The sequence below is a fragment of the Giraffa tippelskirchi genome, chromosome 4 (assembly GCF_054371585.1).
Source record: "Giraffa tippelskirchi isolate mGirTip1 chromosome 4, T2T-mGirTip1v1.2.pri, whole genome shotgun sequence".
Classification (NCBI taxonomy): domain Eukaryota; kingdom Metazoa; phylum Chordata; class Mammalia; order Artiodactyla; family Giraffidae; genus Giraffa; species Giraffa tippelskirchi.
In genome coordinates, this window is record NC_137278.1 from 12,706,398 (window position 1) to 12,726,416 (window position 20,019).

General features: G+C 38.2%; 2 protein-coding genes across 11 annotated transcripts in view; both read left to right on the forward strand.

Annotated features, from left to right (window-relative positions):
* The first annotated feature begins 12 nt into the window (after positions 1-12).
* Positions 13-7,296, forward strand: ZBTB6 (zinc finger and BTB domain containing 6). Of its 7 annotated transcripts, none has more exons than XM_081588726.1 (2): positions 13-57; positions 1,239-7,296. In XM_081588726.1, exon 2 carries the CDS (start codon positions 1,248-1,250, stop codon positions 2,520-2,522), a length of 1,275 nt encoding a protein of 424 aa, XP_081444852.1. In that variant the 5' UTR covers positions 13-57; positions 1,239-1,247; the 3' UTR covers positions 2,523-7,296. The 7 variants fall into 7 exon arrangements, with proteins under 7 accessions (XP_081444852.1, XP_081444851.1, XP_081444846.1 ...); XM_081588725.1 differs by lacking the exon at positions 13-57 and adding an exon at positions 262-800; XM_081588720.1 differs by lacking the exon at positions 13-57 and adding an exon at positions 262-793.
* A 1,644-nt stretch (positions 7,297-8,940) lies between these two features.
* The window catches only part of RC3H2 (ring finger and CCCH-type domains 2), a 47,912-nt gene continuing 36,833 nt past the window's right edge, over positions 8,941-20,019 (forward strand). For all 4 annotated transcript variants that reach the window (XM_081588655.1, XM_081588656.1, XM_081588659.1 and 1 more), the window contains exons 1-3: positions 8,941-9,029; positions 15,467-15,764; positions 18,385-18,502. In XM_081588655.1, the coding sequence (XP_081444781.1) occupies positions 15,534-15,764; positions 18,385-18,502 (349 nt within the window). In that variant the 5' untranslated portion in view covers positions 8,941-9,029; positions 15,467-15,533. The remainder of the gene's footprint in view (positions 9,030-15,466; positions 15,765-18,384; positions 18,503-20,019) is intronic.

Genomic DNA, 20,019 nt, shown 5'->3' on the forward strand with positions numbered 1-20,019 from the left:
CACCTTCCGGCCGGAGCCGCCGCTACCGCGGAAAGCTTGACTCTGGTTTCTGAGTCGGTGAGTGAGTGCGATGGAGTCTCGCGGGTGGGGAAACCTGAGGCGGAAGCAGGGGAGCAGGAGGGCAGCAATGAGGCGCGGCCGGGGAGTGGCTGAAATGCTGCTGCAGGCACTTGGCCGTTAGGACCTTGGCCCTGGCGGGCTTGGCTCGGGAAGACCTATGTCGCGAGCTAGTGGATCATCCAGGCCGGTGTGATTCGATTCAGTTCAACCGATTCTCTCGCAACTGCCACTGCTCTGTTCCGGCCACCGTGCTCGCTGCAGGACCTCAAATGAACTAGGCTCCTTTTCATGATGTTCTGGAAACTACTGACTCTGTCGGGAGACGGGAGAAGAAATCTTATTTGATTTGAGCCTTATGCCAAATCACTAGCTGGAAGCGCGCATATAACATGTACAAAGATGTAATTGGGTCTTCTTGTCTGAGCAGTGGTGAAAATCTAAATATCAAAGCAGCTTCAGTGTAAGAGATTGAGGAAAGGTACAGCCGTAACGTTGGTGAAGGCCAAATAATGAAGGATCTTGTATTCGCTAAGAAGGTTAGACTGTCCTGGAGATGGAGGAGAATCATGGAAGATATAAAGCAGAAAAGAAAAATAGAAAATTTTTTAAAGTTCTAAAAGATGTTAATCTGATGGCTTTTAGGAGGGTAGTTTGGAATGTAGGAGACTGGCATCAAGGAGGCTGCAGTGGTCCAGGTATACAGAGAGAAGGACCTGCTTACCTGGAGGTCCAGGTGATGAGTTAAGTTTGGTGATTATATTAAGGATTCTAATTTGGGAAACTGTTAAGTCCACTTAGTAGTGGCCCCTAACAATGTCCTTGTCCACAAGGCACATAGAGTTTAGCCAAAGAGAAAAACGTAAAAACTGTTGAGTACAATTCAATGTAATAAATGCTGTATGTAACATAAACAGTCTGCCATTAAAGGTAGAACAATAAAAAAAATGCTGTAACAAAAAATTTTTTTAAATGTGCCACAAGATCATAGAGAAATGCATTTTATTTTTTCTGGATTTTGAGGTGGTTACCCTAGGGGTTCAGTCTTAGCACACAGATTAGAATTTGAGTTATCTTCTACCTAATTTAGGTTTAGGATTTGGGGATGATTTATTTTTGCTATCACATTGTAGGAAAACAACTCCGATCCTTACATCCATGTTTATGTTTATTTTGCTTAGATTGTGACCATGGCTGCTGAGTCTGATGTTCTGCACTTCCAGTTTGAACAACAAGGAGATGTAGTCTTGCAGAAAATGAATCTCTTGAGGCAGCAGAATTTATTTTGTGATGTGTCAATTTATATTAATGACACTGAGTTCCAGGGGCACAAGGTGATTTTAGCTGCTTGCTCCACCTTTATGAGAGATCAGTTTTTACTCACGCAGTCAAAACATGTCAGAATCACCATCTTGCAGAGTGCAGAAGTTGGCAGAAAATTGTTGCTCTCTTGCTACACTGGAGCACTTGAAGTTAAAAGGAAAGAGCTTTTGAAATATTTGACTGCTGCAAGTTACCTTCAGATGGTTCACATTGTGGAAAAGTGCACAGAAGCTTTGTCAAAGTATCTGGAAATTGATCTTTCTATGAAAAATAACAATCAGCATGCTGACCTGTGTCAGTCCTCTGATCCAGATGTTAAGAATGAAGATGAAAATTCAGATAAAGACTGTGAGATCATTGAAATTTCAGAAGATAGTCCTGTAAACATAGATTTCCATGTTAAAGAAGAGGAAAGCAACGTTTTACAGTCTACAGTAGAGAGCTTGACAGCAGAGAGAGAGGAAATGAGATCACCAGAGCTGTCTTCAGTAGACATGGGTTATAAAGACAATGAAATTCGTATCCTCCATGTGGAATCCATCAGTACTGGGGGTGTAGAAAATGGAAAGTTTTCACAGCCTTGTACCTCCTCAAAAGCAAGCATGTATTTCTCAGAAACACAGCATTCACTGATCAATTCTACAGTTGAGAGCAGAGTGGCAGAAGTTCCTGGGACTCAAGATCAAGGCTTATTTTGTGAGAACACTGAAGGAAGTCATGGTCCAGTGAGTGACATTCAGAATCTAGAGGATGCCTTTTCCCTGAGGCACCAGTGCCCCCGGTGCCCTCGAGGGTTTCTTCACGTTGAGAACTATCTGCGCCACCTTAAGATGCATAAACTGTTCTTGTGCTTACAGTGTGGGAAAACATTTACACAAAAGAAAAATCTCAACAGGCACATTCGTGGGCACATGGGCATACGGCCCTTTCAGTGTACTGTGTGCCTGAAGACATTTACTGCGAAAAGCACACTTCAGGACCACTTGAATATACACAGTGGGGATCGGCCATACAAATGCCACTGTTGTGACATGGATTTCAAGCACAAATCTGCCCTCAAAAAGCATTTAACCTCTCTCCATGGCAGAAGCAGTGGTGAAAAACTACCCAGGCATGATCTGGAAAGGCAAAACCTACTGTAACTAGAACCACACCTTGTTATGCAAAGCTGTATATCATTCTGTTGGGCAAGTCTTTCTATAGAAATGCAACATTTGTAATATTGCATTTCCACCCCCATCTTTAGATCTTATTTTTGGTCTACCTACACATGTTATTCTTTCTGAACTTGTACTACCAGTTCCAAAGTGTGGGAGACATGATAAAGCTGATAGGATGCTGTCTTGTCTCATGCATTATATATGAGTCTCAGTGGTTTATCTCAAAAAATAGTGTTCCTCTTAAATATTCTTGATTATATTGACAGAGGATCCAGCAGTATTTCCAGATTCTGATTTCAGATCCCTAGATAATGGATATAGGTGTAGAATCCAACCATACTATAACTTTAATAAATTAGGATACTGAGAAGAGGAAAACAAAATTTAAAGCACACTATTATTATCAGTCATTTTAACAACAGGTAGGACTAGTGAATTTTTTTTTAATGAATTGTATTGGAAATTCTAAACTAAACACCATGATACCTGTTGTTTTGAACTGTGAAGGACCACCATTCAAATTCACTTGGAAGTAGCAGAATTTCCTTATACATAAAGCTAATATTCCTTACAATAGTATTTCCATGAGTTGTTAGTATATGTGTTTTAGAATGATTAATTAGGCCTAGGTTTCTTGATTTTATTTAATATGGTGACATTTAATAACTTTGTGGCCAGTAAAATTATATCAATGGCATGAAGCTCTAAGGCATTAAATGTTTTCTTTTTGAAATATATTTTGCTAGTTAACATTCAGTAAAATTGACTTGTTTTTAGTGTACAGTTCTAGAAATGTTTCTATATGTAGAGAGTTATGCAGCCACCACTGCAGTCAGGATGCAGAACATTCCATCACCCTCCAGCATTTCTGTATGCTTCGCCTTTGTAGTCAGCTCCTCCTCCTAGCACTAAACCCAGGCGCCAGTTCTCCATTTTTATAATTTTGCCTTTTCTGAAATACCATGAATGGCATCTTATAGTATGTTCCCTTTTGAGATGCTGTTTTTCACTCAGTTTAATGCCTTTGATATTCATCCATGTTGCTGTGTGTATCAGTAGTTCATTCCATTTTTTTTTATCTTGAATTGGCAGTATATATTAGTTTTCTTACTATCATTAGATGAACGGTTTAAATATGGGTAACTCCAATACTTTGGCCACCTGATGCGAAGAGCTGACTCATTTGAAAAGACCCTGATGCTAGGAAAGTCTGAGGGTGGGAGGAGAAGGGGACGACAGAGGATGAGATGGTTGGATGGCATCACCGACTCAATAGACATGAGTTTGGGTAAACTCCGGGAGTTGGTGATGGACAGGGAGGCCTGGCATGCTGCAGTTCATTGGGTCACAAACCGTTGGACATGACTGAGCGACTGAACGGAACTGAACTGAAGCTACTAGTGTCCTTTTTTTCTTTTTCTGTTTTTAGTTAATTTATTTAGCCTGTACCTGGTCTTATTTGAGGCACATGGGACCTTCTAGTTGTGGCATGTGGAGTGTTGGTTGTGGCATGCAGAATCTTCAGTTATAGTATGTGGACTTTCTTGCCAAGATGTCCAGGTTGGCCTTTTTCTTTCTTGCTGGACTAGAGGCCGATAGTAGGACTTGACTGACGCCTTCTTCTTGGGAGCTTTGGGCAGCAAGTCCTGGCTGCTGTTAACTATCGCTAGGGTTGCTCAGGGCCATCCTGCAGGCCTTTTTGAGTTACACATGTCCTTGAGGTCCTTGTGGCCAGCAGGGCCCCTTTGTGCAGCTGGTTCAGCTGAAGAGACCATGGGGAGGAGGGGGCCAAAATTCCACATTTTATGGCCTTCCTGTCATCCTGTACCTCGTGAAACTGTAAGCTTGGAAGGCTCTTCGTGTAGCGCTGGCAGCCAGCTCTTCTGGGGGCATCTCCACACTGCAAGCCTGTCTGCCATGAGGAACCTGGCATCTAGGACACTGCATAAGTCGGGTCATGAAGGGAAAGCCCTCTGAGCCTCGTCTGGTCCTGTTCAGCTCTCAAGGTTTCAGGTTTAGTCTTAGCTGATCCCTGTCATGTTGCCTTCTAACTACTTTTTCACATTTTCCACGTCTCGTAGGAGACTTCTCTGCCAGAGCTGCCATTCTCTCTTTGAGATAAAGCTGAAGCCTCTTTTTAGATTCTGAAAAAAGCTTGTCAACAGTTCTGACAAACATTTATTGTGTTCCTCATTCATTCTTTCTCTCTGCCTTGCCTTGGAGAGCACAACCACCCTCCGACCAACTCTGCCTCCCCCTTGGGGAGCATGTCCGCTATCTGCAGGGTCTGCTGCAGCTTCTGCTCTGCCAGCTCCAGGAGTTCCTGCAACTGGTGGTTTTCAGCCTCAATTTCACGAACACCTCGATGTAGTTTTGTGCTCGCTTCCTTAGATTTGATGAGGTCTTCTCTGGCTGTGTACGGATCTTCCAGCTCTGTTACGTAAGTTGAGAGGACTGCCAGGTGCTCTCTCATCTGGCTCTTCTTTCTTGACTACTTGTCTATGATTTCCTGGAGCTCCACCAATATAGCAGGGTCTTCCTCAAGAGAACCATCAGAAGATCTCCACAGAGATCAGGTTCCTGCAGGTCTCTGCCATCACATCCTTGTACAAAGCCCTTAAAGCAAGAGTCCAGGCATTCCCACTCCTGAGGGAATTCAATGGCCATGTCCTCAAAGGTCAACCGTTCCTGAGAAAAAGCCATTCCAGACTCCAGTTCTTTCCTTTTCCATAGGCCATGTGAGTCTTTGGAAATTTATCTTGAAAGTTTGAAAGATACTGTTTATTGCTTAGAATCAGTATACCCCTTCCTGTGCCGCAACCACACGCACGTGGATGACCTCACCTTGTGCAATAGACAGTCCTCTGCTGCCACAGTCACAGGAATTCAGCACAGCAAACTCCCACACAGAGACCAACAGGTGAGGTTTCCAACACTTCCCTTCAGATCAGGCTCCCCCGGGAGTTCCCCGATGGCCTAGTGAATGGTTAGGATTCTGGGCTCTCACTGTCATGGCCTAGGTTCAATTCCTGATGAGGAACTGAGGTCCTGCCAGCCAAGAAACTTGCCAGTATATAAGAAGAAAAGAAGGCACTCAAGCCTGGAATAAATCATACCAGTAATGGCAATGTCTGGATTTACTTGAGGTAGAGGACCAGGTGATGGGATTTGAGGTCCCTGGAGGGTTCCATATCAACCCGAAGTGTAGCGGGGTACCACGCAGCACAAATTTACATTAGAAACCCTCCCGAGTTTTATTCCATATTTTAAGAAATGTGCCAAAAGCAAAACCAGGATGTGTGGTTATTTTACAGAGAGTAATATTTCAGGTTGTGTTAACGAGCTATGGCTTTCTCACATCCCTGTCTGCATGTAATACAAAACGTTTTTGTTGTTATAACAAGATTTAAACATTCTGCAGGGCAAATCATATTTTCTAAAACACAGGAACTACTTTTAGTAAAGAAGCCTAACTGGATACATCTTAATTTAAGATGTTCTGTTCCTCCTCCACTCACCTCAGCTTTATTTAGAATTTCTATTACCTTTAGTTTCTGTGGAGACCCTTTCACATTTTAAAATGTAATATACTTTGTACTATTTAATGTATTTTGTGGTGAATCACATGTTGATTGTACAAGTGTTAAGTATCCTTTTTGTGATACTTTGTGAAAAATAAATTATAGATTTTTAACTCTGGGAGAGATTTTAAATAATCCAGCTCTCATATTGGATAAGAAAAACAACTTCATAACACCCAGGTCACTCGTTAGTGACATTGGGTAGGTCACCTCTCCTTGAGCTTTTCATAAGTTTATATGTAAAATGACAACTTCGATTTTGACAAAGTAAGATCATTTCCAGGTCTAAAATTCTTTGATTTTATATGTAAATCTTCCTGAATTTCTAAGGACAGAGAAGAGAGAAACGCCAGGGAGGAGAGTTTTGTGTCTTTATGAATGTTGCTACTTGAGTACTCTATTGGAGGCAGAATTTTTCTGAATTAAACTTTTTCTTCCACTGGAGAATTTGATAGCACAGTGTTCAGTTTTCTTTCCCATTTGACCTATGATTGGCCATTTTTAGGCCTGAGAACATTTTCCTTTCAGAAATACCTTATGATTAAAGTACTTTTCTTATTTTTGCTTCCTAGAATGAAGTTTTGTGGGGGAGGGATGGAGATGGGAGGAAGAGTAAGAGAATAGAAATAAACTTTTTTTTTTTTTTAGAAATTGGTATCTAGCTTTGATGTTTGAAAAAAATTATAGTTGTACTATGTTTTTGCTTTATGTATGCCTTGTAAAATTCTTGTGAAATTTTTTGTAACCTCTTTGAGATTGCTTGTGGGGCAGGGCTGTTTTGTGAAAGTGATGGTTGTTATTTATTATTATTTATTACCATTCACTAGCACAGGGTGATCTCAGGTCATTCCTGGGGGAGTGTCTGTTTGCATGATGTATCTAAACAATTTCAGGAAATTGAAATTGTTCTTTAAAATGCAAGGTAAAGTATGGCAAAGTAAATGTTGAATTTATTGATTGAAAACATTCACTTTTAGTTCTTTGTGGTTTCTGGTATGATGGGAAAAGTATGCAGTATGTTTTGGTTCAGCTTCTTCATTTACTGGATTTATGTATAAAATATCTTGGAGAGACAATTGTTAGTTTGGTGTAAAAGAAAATCTTTGCCCTTTTCCCCTGGATGTAACTATTCGATATGTTTACATAAGAAACAATAAACTGGAAATGGGAATGGGGAGCTTTGTCTTTTGTCGAATCTGTGAATTTTAAAGAAGGAAACTATTTTTCCTGGCTATTCATTTGATTATTCAACAAATACTTAGTCCTTACAACATATACCTGTATTAGAAGTTAGGTATACAGACAAAATCCTTACTCTCATGAAACTTATATTGAACTGGAGGTAGACAGACACTAAACAAATAATTCAAACCAATGTACTATGTCAGATTTTAAAAATGGAGTTGGAAAAAATAAAGCAGGGGTAGGTGGTGCTAGGGAAGGAGAATTGGAATTGAAATTTTAAATGTGATCAGGTCACCTGTGAAAAAATCTCACATCACATACCTCTGACAAGTGGCATGAAAAAATATATATACATACATCTCTAGTTGAATGGAAACAGTGAACCAAATGAAACATTGTTGGGAACCTTTCTCTTGGTTTGGCATATATTTCATAAAGAGAAGAGACTGAAAGGGATAAAAATGCATGTAAGAAAATCTGATGTGGCAAATTTTTTTTTTAAAACTTTTTTTGGTCATCTGGGCAATAATATTTAAACTCATTATAGTTTATAAACTCCTTTTCCATATGTCTTCTAATTTGTGGGGATTTACTTCCATAAACATTTTTGTTGGACGTCTGGTTTCACATTGTAAAGTGCGTTGAGTTTAATTAAAATTCATGGCCATTTTCTTAATCGGTGTTTTTCAGTTTCTTAACAGTAAGAGTACATTGTGTCTGCCTTTTAGGAATACTTTGGTGAGCACATGAAGCAAAATAGTAAGATTAAAATTTTTATTACCTAACTCAGGACCTGCCACACGGTATTAATGCCACAGGTCTACTAATGTTATCTCCCTGATCTCTATTCCCAGCCTGCTTCTTCATCTATAAAAACAATAAATTCTACCTTACAGTTTACTATGAACAAATCCTTCAACAAATATTTGAGATAGTAATGCCAGAATCTGATTGAATTTTGACTTCTGCCAGCTTCTGAAGAATTCAGAATTCTGTTTAAAAAAAAAAGATAAGGTGTCATGCCAGGCAAACGAATGCTTGTTTTCATTTTTTAAATAGGGAGCTTGCTTGACACTTCTGTGCAGGGCCTGGGGGATTCGGTCAGCATTTGATTATGGGAGAGTGAGTACAATATAATATAGATGCATTATGCTCAATCCATACCGCACCTTGCACGAGGTGGGTCAGACTCTGGCTCAAACCAGAGTCCAGAGGCTGGCTTGAGGCGCATATGAATGCGCAGGGAGTTTCCCATCAACCCCTTCGGCTTGCCCGGTCTCCTAACAACACCTCCCCCAGTCCTCCAGGGTTCCCTAGTCACGTGATAGGGGTGGTTCAGTCGACGAGAGGAAAGTGGATGCGCAGTCCAGGTGGCGGGGGTTGCTACTCTTCTCTTCCACCTCCCCAACTCCCGGTCATGCGTGATCTCGCGTGAGGTGGGGAGTGTCTTCTCGCGAGAGCTAGGTCGGGATCCCTCCAGGTCCGCCTCCGTGGTGAGGAGGGGGAGGAGGAGAAGGAGGCGGAGGCGGAGGGAGGAGGAGGAGGCCCCGTCGCGGCCTCCGCCGCCGCCAACGGGGCTGTCCCTGTAGCTCCCGATGGAGTTTGAGGCCGTGAAGCCGCCGCCGAGCTCTGCCCCGGCGAGACGAGGCGCCTCCGTCGCCGAGCCGCGCGGTCGCGGGGCTCCCGGGAGCGGCCCTTAGCGACCCCGCCCGGGCCCCCTCAGGTAGGGCGGGGGCGGGCACGATGCGGCTCGGGCCCCAGCCCGGGTCCTCGGTCCCCGGCGGTCGGGCGGGAGACTGGTCTCAACCCTTGGCCTCTGTGTTGTTGTCTCCGGTGCTCCGAGGGCTGGGAACTGAGGGCCGCACCTGACACCCGGACGGGGCCCAGAGTCCCGGGCCGGAGGAGGCCCCTCGCCCCGGTAGGGCTTTTCAGTACCGAGCGCTTGGCGCAAATGGCCACCTCCCGTCGACACCGGTCGGGGGGACGCTTAAGCCCCTAAGGAACCCATCCAAGCAAAGAGCAGGCTTCCCTTTCCCTTTTCTACACCAGTTAGTAAGAGTGGGGTTGGAGGGGGTCCTCGAAACCAATTCTTCTCCTAGCTTTTCGTCTCTCTGCCCTGGGGCTTCCCGAGATGCAGGGATGGTGGAAGCGACTGAGTGTTAAATAGGGACCCCGGCCAAACAATGCCCTGGGAGGGCTTAACCTCCTGGGAGGGAGAGGGCCTGACCTGAGTGGTTGCAGAGTGGTGGTGACGGAGCAATGGCATGAAACAGCCAGGGAATTCTGCTATGATTTTCTTCTTTCCCTCTTTCATTTTTCCTTCTTGGGGAAGCCTCTTAAGGAGACTCTTCCACCATCTTAGAAGAATGGTAGAAAGCATCTTTGTTTCTCAGAAGCAGCTCTACTTTTCTCTGTTCTTAGCTTTCAGGAAGGGAGAAGATGGGGATAGCTGTCATTTCCATCCTTAGAATCACAGAACAGTTTAAGATACTGGCAGACAGCACCTTGACATCAAAATAGTCTCAAGTAATCACTGACATAAAGTAGATCTCATTTCATGATTCCTACCCTTTTTTTTTTTTAAATAACCACCTAGGTTCCCTTTTAATTCCTACTCTCCCCTTAGCTAGGCCCCTTCTTTTTAATTCCTATTCTCCTCCCACTAGCTGTGATTAGAATGACTTTGTATCCCAAATAAAGTGTTTAAGTAATCTTTTTTCCATTTTTGTATTTGTCAAACTTTTAAGTTCCGGTAGGAACTTTTGATTAACCTGAGAAAGTTAATGTTGCTACACTAAATTGATACACTCAAAAGCAGAGAAAGAAATATTTTAGTTAGCTTTTGTGCAGCCTGTTTATAGTTAAGCATACAAATTTAGTTGTGGGTTCTTGAAACAGTAAGACGAGTTCATGGATTTTTTAAAAATCTGTCTAAAGAACTACACCACTGTTCTAGCATAACATCCTTTTCTTATGTTGTTTACTTCCACATTCAGTTCTTGAAGAAGTCGATGCCATTACATCCTGTCAAAGACCATCTTTCAGTATTGCCATTTTTGTTGATTTGGAAATTGATGTTTTCCAAATTTTTAAAGTTTGGAAAATAGCTGGAAGGATAAAACGTTAAACATCTATTTTAGATATGTTTAGAAAAAGCAGATGTTATAATTCAAATTGGCACCTATTTGAGAATTTAATTGCAGTCATGTTTATTAGTGGATTCTTTGAGTTATTCTTGATCTGTTATTACTGTTGGGTTAACCTGACATGTAAGACTTATGTCCTTTGTTCATATGTTTTAATTATTTCACTTTGTGCTTTTGTAATTGTCTGTGTATTCCAGTTTGAGAAGTAAAAAAAAAAATTCTTTTGGGAGGGAAAGCATTTTTGTTTCCACAGAATTTTATATTCAGGAATACAACTTCCACATTGTGTGCAATATCAAAGAAGGCTAAATAAACTTACAATCAGGTCTCATTATTATAAGTACTTGTTTATTGTTTTATTTGAAATAGATTGAAGTTTCATTTTCTATTGATGGGAAATGGAAGCATGTAGTAAAATAAAGTTAGCTGAAAATTTAAAATAATGTTGTAAACCTAGCCTCATAAATGTTAAAGTAACATCTTTATGATCAAGTTTTTTACTTTTATGAAAACCTTGCTAAGTGTAGATATCGCTTTAACCTCACATTTTTGATAAGTTAGTTTTGGTTATTACTTTGTAATTATAAGTACTCTAGAGTTGCCTTGTCCAATACTAGCCAATAGCTACATGTGGCACTTGAGCACTTGAAATGTGGCTGGTGTGAATTGAGATGTGCCATAGATGTAAAATACATGTTAGATTTTGACACTTAGTCCAAAAAATAAAAAGAATTTATAATTTCTTACATTGATTACATGTTGAAATGGTATTTTGGATAAATTGGGTTAAATAAATTATCATTAAAATTAATTTCACGTGTTTTTCCCTGCCTTACTGTGACTACTAGATATTTTAAGTTACTTGTGACTCACATTGTATTTCTACTGGACAGTGCTGTTCTAGAGTATCCCTGCTGTTCCAAGAAATAAATCATCTGAATAGAAGTAGACACATGAAAGCCAAAAATTTCCTGGTAGATTATCTTCTTATAATCAGAATAACCAAAAGGCTAAAGACATTGATGATGTAATGAATAAAGTTATCCAGTGGTCATTGTTTAATAGGCATAAGTGATTAAGTTCTGTCTCAAGAAAGTATTTTTCAAGTTGTCATGACTAAAGTAGTAAAACTTTATTGGTTATATTAATTAAAATAGAAAATTATCCCTTTACTGTTCTAATAGAAGGCATTGAAAGTGAAATGTCATACTTATTGAAAAACTGAGTTCAACAACATAGTGGATTTTAGAACTAAAACTTGGGTCGTGTCTTTTCTAACATACACTAAAGCACATATAATAGCAGTCTTGCAAATGGTAATTCAGTTCCTTTTTTCCAGTCCTTTTCGTATGTTTGGATGCTGAGTTTTAGAACTTAAGAGATTATTTTCACTCGTTTTGTTAGTTTTATAGAGTAAGATCTAAATTGTACCTATGATGCTTTAAATATAATTTTTTAAGTCCAGACTACTGTTTTTAAGGTTTCTGAATTGAGAAGTGCTGTTACAGTCCATTAAAGTAGCTTGAATTTCTCACATGGGTGAACTAAAATGAAAACAATGAATGTTTTAATTAACAGACCTGAGCCCTAATGTATACATCTTCATAAAGAGAATTGTAAAATGCTTTATTTTTTTATTATATAGTAGTGAATGAGACATAAACGTTAACCTGGTATTTTAAAATCGAGTTTCATAGTCCTGGACTACTTACATAATATCATGGTAGACTAGTAACAGAAAATGAAAGTACTTAGCTGATAAGCAGTTTACTTTTAATAAAGCAATTTCTAATTTGCATCATATAAGAGATGTCTGTTACTCTTCCTTTTTTATGAGTTTGTATTCATAGCAAGGAACTTATAGCCTGAAAACTTACTTGAGTAAAAATCCATTTAAGGTCTCTCTTAGTGTTTCTCACTCCTAAGCTTTATCTTGTTATTCTTCTTCATTTTTAGTAACTGAAATTACTTAACACAAATAGTTTAATTTGAATTTAACTTGTTTTTCTTAAGTAGTCCCTTTATATATCTAGAGGTATAGGCTTTTAAAGCTATTTTATCTCAATTTGAGGTGTTTAGGAAGTATCTTTAGGATGGATACTTACTTCACTATTAAATATAAATGTTATTAGCAATTTAAATTTCCATAGATTCAAATAAATTTCTATGTATATCTTAGCTTGTCATGGTCCATTTAGATACTTTTAAAAATAAATTATAAAAACAGTAGGCTCTTTATCATTTTTGATAATTATAAAAATATTTTCTAGGTAGACATTTACTAAGTGCTTTTGAGGAATGAAAAGCCAATTTTGTCATCACTAAACATTTTAGTGTTTTAGACAAAGTTGTCTATTGTAATCAAGGCATCTAGAATATATTTACAGTGGTCCTGGGGAAAAACATTTTGAAAGGTCAAATCATTTCTTATAAGGAAAGTTCAGTTTTAATTTTTCTGTCAGAAAGTTAGAATCTGACACATAACAGAAGGAGCATTTGGCATATTTTTTTTCTTTTTCTTTCAAAGATATTAATTTGATTTCTACTAGAAATTAAATTTCTCAGTATTATATGAAAACATCTGATGTCCTTAAACCTAGTAACACATATGGGATATTATAATATAAAACTATAAAGTGTATTCTGGAATAATTTGAAACACTTCAAAATTAGTAAGTGAAAATATGCAAGATGGCATTTTTATGTTCAGTTCAAAATTAAATGGCTTTTCACCCTCCACTGATTAACTTTAATGTAAAGCATTTCAGGATTATCTTGGAAAACTAAATAAGGAAAGAGTATTTGCTGCTAGTTTCCTATTACCCAGTGGCCCATGATACCCTAACCCACAGAATTAGCATTTCCAAACAGGTGGCCGTTATAAAAAAAATAGATGCAGTGTCTTGCTTTGATAAACATTTTATCAGTTCAAGTTATTAGCTAGATTAGGACTCTCAGTACTAGATTTAAGATAAAATTCATCCTTCCTTACAGGCCTTTGCCTTGTACAATTCCACAGTCCAAAACACTGAACATTAAAAATGTTGAATAGTTTCAAGGTGTGATGTGTTCACCTGCTTAGTCCTCATCTCTAAAGTTGAAAGCAAACTTTTTAAGGTTGACATTGATAGATGTGGAAATGTGAGAGTGTAATGTATAAGATAAAGTAAATATAACTTGCACGATGTGGCTAGTTTGAAAATAAAGTTATTAGATACGTTACATTGGAGCTGTTTGAGGAAAAGTTTGTGTAGGGTGCTTTTTACTCAGCAACTTTGGTCTTTCATTTTTACCAAGATACATTTTAAAACCTTAGTTTTTGTGAACATAAAAGGCACAATAGAGGTTAATAGAATACTTCATTTGGGTGTGGGGTTATTTGAGAATCAGTTACATACTTTTCTATCCTGAATCTTATTACATTTTTAAACATATAATTTCTGTGGTACTCACCTATTTGTGTTGGTAAACATTCTTATGAAATAAAAGTATTGGCTGTTTAATTGCCCTAAATACCTAGATTTCTTGTTCACCAGAGAGCCTCTGTCAGACTTACGTAAGTTTTGAATTGGAAGATGCAGAAAATTTGTGAATGTAGTGTTCAAGTTAGATACCTAAAGATTTTAAGTTAAGGAATAAGAAAAGAAGAATCACTGTCATTTTTCCCCATGTACCTTTAAATCATATGCATTTATAAAAATAGAAATTTATGCAGTTCACCCTTGAATAATGTTGGGATTAATCCACATATAAATTATATTTGTCCGTCCTATCTGTAGTTCCTCTGCATCTGTAGATTTAGTCAATGACGTACTACCTAGTACTGAGTATTTACCGTTGAAAAATACCTATGTATAAGTGGACCTGGGTAGTTTCAAGCCTGTGTTGTTCAAGGGTCTAACTGTATTTTGCTGTTTTTCTACTTAGAATTATTAGATAAGAATATTATTTTATTCTTCTACATCTTGCTCCTTGGACCTGATGGTTTTTGTGTGTGTGTGTGTGGGGGGGTGTCTGTGTGTGTGTGTGTGTGTCAAAAGTATTATAGGGATCTACATTCAATTCACCAGGCTTCCCTGGTGGCTCATAGACGGTAAAGCATCTGCCTGTAATGCGGGAGACCTGGGTTCGATCCCTGGGTTGGAAAGATCCCCTAGAGAAGGAAATGGCAACCCACTCCACTATTCTTGCCTGAAAACTTCTATGGACCACGGAGCCTGGTAGGCTACAGTCGATGGGGTCGCAAAGAGTCAGACACAACTGAGCCACTTCACTTCACATTCAATTCGAGATTTGTCATTTCTTTTTTTTTTTTACTTTGGTACTGTTATTTTAAGGTTAGCATTCTTTCATTTGTGGACAAACAACTCTGTCATTACAGTTTTCTTTCATACTCTTTTCGTGCCTTAGCCTCATAGTGAAGTCCTTACCGGAGAGTTCCTCTTTTGTGAAGCTGCCAACTTGAATCCTCAACTGATTTGGTCATTCAGGTGGCAAAGCTGTTCCTTCACTCCTGACTCATTGTGATTTTGTTTGGATCAATACTTCCAGAGTTCACTAACTCTTGTATCAGAATACGTTTGGTGGTAGTAGATATCCAAGGGAAACGCTTAAAAAATTTAATTCTAAAAATGAAGTTGTAAAAATTCTAAAAAATTCTAAAATTGTAAGATTTCATAGTTACAAAATGAAATTCTAAAAGTGAAATTGTATTAATAGAAAGTTAATCTCCTTATTTGATGTGTTCATTAAGAAAAATACATGGATGCTTTGATGAGCAACTGATATAAATGTGTTTAGCTGAAAGGAACACTGTTAGGATATTGTTTCTAGCCACAAAGTTTTCAGATATTTAATTAATCCAGCAAATAGATTTAAAGAAAAGATGTTAAAAGTGTATAGAATTATTCAGAAGTGTTTTACATTTTGAAGCTCTAATGGTTGACTTAAGCGGTTAACCCTTGAAAGGTGAATGATGAATATGTGGTTAATTCTTACTTTTGTCCATTTCCAGCTTACAAAACACTACACAGCAAAATAATGATCTGCTAGACTGCTAACCCGAGCATCCAGCTTCCACAATGCCTGTGCAGGCAGCTCAATGGACAGAATTTCTGTCCTGTCCAATCTGCTATAATGAATTTGATGAGAACGTGCACAAACCCATCAGTTTAGGTTGTTCACACACTGTTTGCAAGACCTGCTTGAATAAACTTCACCGAAAAGCTTGTCCTTTTGACCAGACTGCCATCAACACAGACATTGATGTGCTTCCTGTCAACTTCGCACTTCTCCAGTTAGTTGGAGCCCAGGTAACCTTTCAAGATTTTAGTTACTTGATATAAGTAATAATTATAGAACTTTGTTCATTATGGGATACAAAGTATGTTTAGGGATATTCAAGACATAAAAAATACTCTGCATACCTGATTTGCATTATTCTGCAAATGATTTTCTTTAGATAATGTTATAAATCTTTATGTAAAACTAGAAATTCCATTTAGTTATATATGTCTTTATATTCACTACTGTGGTCAAAACTTATGTTTTTAAGTGATTTTGGTGGATAAGAAACATTTTTGCATAAGCATGTATAAATAGTTAGTCATTAGGTAATATAAAAAGAAATATAACCAAAGCATTAGCCGGAGATCAACCATCTAGATAGAACCCTTAAGTGGAGGTTTTTTGTTTTTCCTTAAAACTTTGCTTGACTTTTAGGATGATATTATAATGAGAAAATAAATCTGTATAGATATATATACATATATAAGATGTATATATAGAAAACTAATTTCTAGAATGTCAATAACAAATTCTGCCGTTTCTGCTTATGTGCATATGCTATAAAAATAACATTTCTTATTTATCATTTTACTGAATCAGCAAGACCCTAGATTTATAATAATTTCTATTTAATAAAGGCCTCCTTCGTTTTAGGTATGCTGGTAAACAGTCCACATCCATTATTATCTTGTCATAGCTCTTCAGGTAGTTATTATCCCCATTTTACAGGTAAGGAGGAAGATGAAATTCTGTACATCATGTACTACATATTTTAATACTACAATTTTAGTACTACATATGAAAGCAAGAAAGTAAGGATTTTTCTGATTAATCACTTCTTAGAAAATTCAGTGAATTAAAATACGCCATTCTTTTAGTGTCTTAATATTTGAGGGTTTTCTTTTAAAGCAATTTCTTTTCACTGTCCATAATCCAATTAGATTCTGTGAAATCAAGACGAATCTATATTCAACAATGTGTCATAATTTAATTCGTTTTTTTCTTAAGGGTGCATAAAATAATGGTGCCTCTTGCAGGCAGTGGCATCTTAGATCCAATAAAATACTGCAGATTATTTGTAATAATACTAAGCTGTCATTTATTTAGCATTTACTATAGATCAGGTGGAGCTTCCCTGATAAAGAATCCACCTACAATTCAGGAGACCCAGTTCAATTCCTGGGTTGGGAAGTTCCCCTGGAGAAGGGATAGGCTACCCACTTCAGTATTCTTGGGCTTCCTTGGTGGCTCAGATGGTATCCAACTGCAATGTGGGAGACCTGGGTTTGATCCCTGGATTGTGAAGATCCCCTGGAGGAGGGCATGGCAACCCATTCCAGTATTCTTACCTAGAGGATCCCCATGGACAGAGGAGCCTGGCGGGCTACAGTGCATGGGGTTGCAAAGTGTTGGACGAGTGAGCGACTAAGCACACAGCACATAGGTCAGACACTGTGTTTTTCTTTTACTTAAAAATGTTCTCTCAGTTGGTCCTTAAATTATCTTGCAGGTCTTTACGTGACTTCTATTACCTTTTCAGCCTCAGCTCCTGCACTATCCTCAGTGTTTCTGCTTAAGCCACTTTGGCCTGCTAACCAACTGTCAGATATACCAAACATATTCCCACCAGAGGGCTTTTGCACTGAGTGCTATTTTGCCTAAGATACTCATTTCTTTATTCAGATGTCACGATTCACAAGGAAGCCTATCCTGACCACCCTTGTTCAAATTGCAGTCCCCCTCCAATACTCTCAAATCCTACTTATCTTTGCTGTATATTTACTGATCATCTTCTATCATGCTATTTAATTATTTTTATTTATCAGCCACGTGTTCTCTTTACTAGAATGTAAGCTATGGCAAGAAATGTTTTGCCTGTTTTGCTGACTGATAGATGCCTAGTCCCTAAAACTGCTTGGCACGTTGTAAGCACTCCGTGAATATAAATACTTGTTGGATTGAACTGAGTTTTCATAATGGCACTATGAGATAGGGATTTTCATCTTCATATTGCAGGTAGAGAAACCATGACTTGGAGCAGTTAAATAATTTATTAAAGATCACTTGTAGAAATTGCAGAGCTGCCCGAAATTTTACCCAAGCTTTGACCTTGCATTGAGAACAAGGTGGGACAGATCATAAAAAACATAGTTAGTTATATAGGAAGAAGGTGTTAAGGGGGGAAAGTTCTCCCTTTTTTCCTACTTTTTATTTTGAAATGCTTTTTTTTTTTGATTGCAAGAAGCAGTACACAGAGATCCTGTGTGACTTTCTATAGCCTTTCCTAATGTTAGCACTTTTCTGAGTTATAGCATTGTTATCCCCAAGGAATAACATGGATACAGTACAATTAGTTACCGCCTTTTTTTCCCTCTCAGTAATTCACCCAATCCATACTGTTAAGTATGATATCCTTGGTTCTTAGAAAGCAGTTTGGCTAGGTACTTGGCTTTAATTTTACTTAAACTTGTTTGATGTATTGTGTCTGTATTGGAAGTTTATACTCACCAAGATTATCATCAAATGTAAAGTGATGTATTGTGTCTGTATTAGAAGTTTATACTCACCAAGATTATCATCAAATGTAAAGTTAACAACTGCATGAATTAGATGAATGTATTTCTTCAGTTTTTTTTTTGTTTTTAGGTACCAGATCATCAGTCAGTAAAGTTAAGTAATTTAGGTGAGAACAAACACTATGAGGTTGCAAAGAAATGTGTTGAAGATTTGGCACTCTACTTAAAACCACTAAGTGGAGGTAAAGGTAAGTATTTTTATGGGTGAGTAGGCCTTGGTAATACATTGACTTTGAAATACTTGATGTTGATACCCTATCAAATAATTTTTAGTTTTGAAAAATGAGATTGCTTGGAGAGATCATGGACGTCTTTTTGATTGAGAACATTTTACTATTTTTCTGGAGATAATATTGCTATTAATTTAAGAATTCATCAGATATGTTGAGATTTATACATTGTTTATATTAAACTAATGGTGCTATAACAGAATATTAACTTTAATGAATCCTACTAAGACAATTTCATGTATTTATTCAGTCATTTTTTTAAATTTTATGGGGCACTTAGAATGGCTAGGGTCTTCCTGGACCCCATAGTCCATTGATTAGATGGGCAAAGAAGTTCAGTAAGTGCTGTGACAGAAATGGAATTCTATTTTATCACTGCATCTTCATAACTAGCAGGTTATAGATATAATAAAAAGTTGAGTGAATGAATTAATCAGATATTTATTTTGCATATGCTCTGTGTTTTGCACTGTTGGATATTTTGGACATAGTGACTTCCTTGAGAAGTATATCCTGTCTACCTCATTCATTCATGGAGCAGATACTTAAAGAGCATGTACTCAGTATCAGGCACTTACTAAAAACATTTAGTAAAAATGTCTGCCCTTATGGCACTTATATTTTGGAAAAAGAAAGTATAATAAACAACAAGTATAGAAAAAACATTGTATAGTATGTTATAAATGATATTTGCTGTCGAAAGAAAACAGTACAGTTAAATGGATCAGAAATGTCAGAGTGAGGGGAAAAGGGTGGGTTGCAATTTTAAACACGGTGATTAGTGTAGACCTTGTTAAGATGGTAGCTTCTGAACTTGAGATGAAAGAGATGAAGCGGTTAACCATGTAGGTTCCTGGGAAAAGACTGTTCCAGGCAGAGGAAATAGCAAAGTCCCCAACACGTGCGTAGTGTCTTCAAAGAACAACAATAGGAAAGTGGCCTGGAGCAGAATGTGTGAGGGTATGGGGTAGATGAAAGCATTATGGGGTAGAAGAAAAGAAATGGTGAGACCAGATGATGTATAGACTTGCAGCCCTTTTTAAAGACTTGAGCTTTTACTCTGAGTGAAGTTAGGGAATTACTCTAGGGTTTTGAGCAGAGGAGTGACATGATCTGACTAATGGTGCAGTCACCCTAGCTGCTCTGTTGAGAATTCAGTGCAGAAGGGCAGGATTGGGACCAGAATATTGGTTAATAGGCTAATGGGACAGGGTTAGTAGCAGTGGAGGTAGTTCAAAGTAGACAGTCTAGATGATTTTTGAAGGTAGAGTCAGAAGGATTTCCTAAATTATTGGATGTGGGGCATGAGACAGAGAGCTGAGTCAGGTGTGATTCTTGAGTTTTGGGGCCTGAGCACCTGGAAAGAGAAGTTAGCATCAACTTAGACAAGGAGTGCTGCAGGTCAGTCAGGTTTAGGTAAGAAGATCAAGAGTTCAGTCTTGGTTATGTTGAATTTGGTTATATCAAATCTTTAC

Bases quoted from the DNA above. Each gene is read 5' to 3' on its own strand.
- ZBTB6 (XM_081588720.1), top strand. From the start codon at position 614: ATGGAGGAGAATCATGGAAGATATAAAGCAGAAAAGAAAAATAGAAAA. The intron at 794-1,238 runs GTGATGAGTTAA...TATTTTGCTTAG, and splicing joins CTGCTTACCTGGAGGTCCAG to ATTGTGACCATGGCTGCTGA.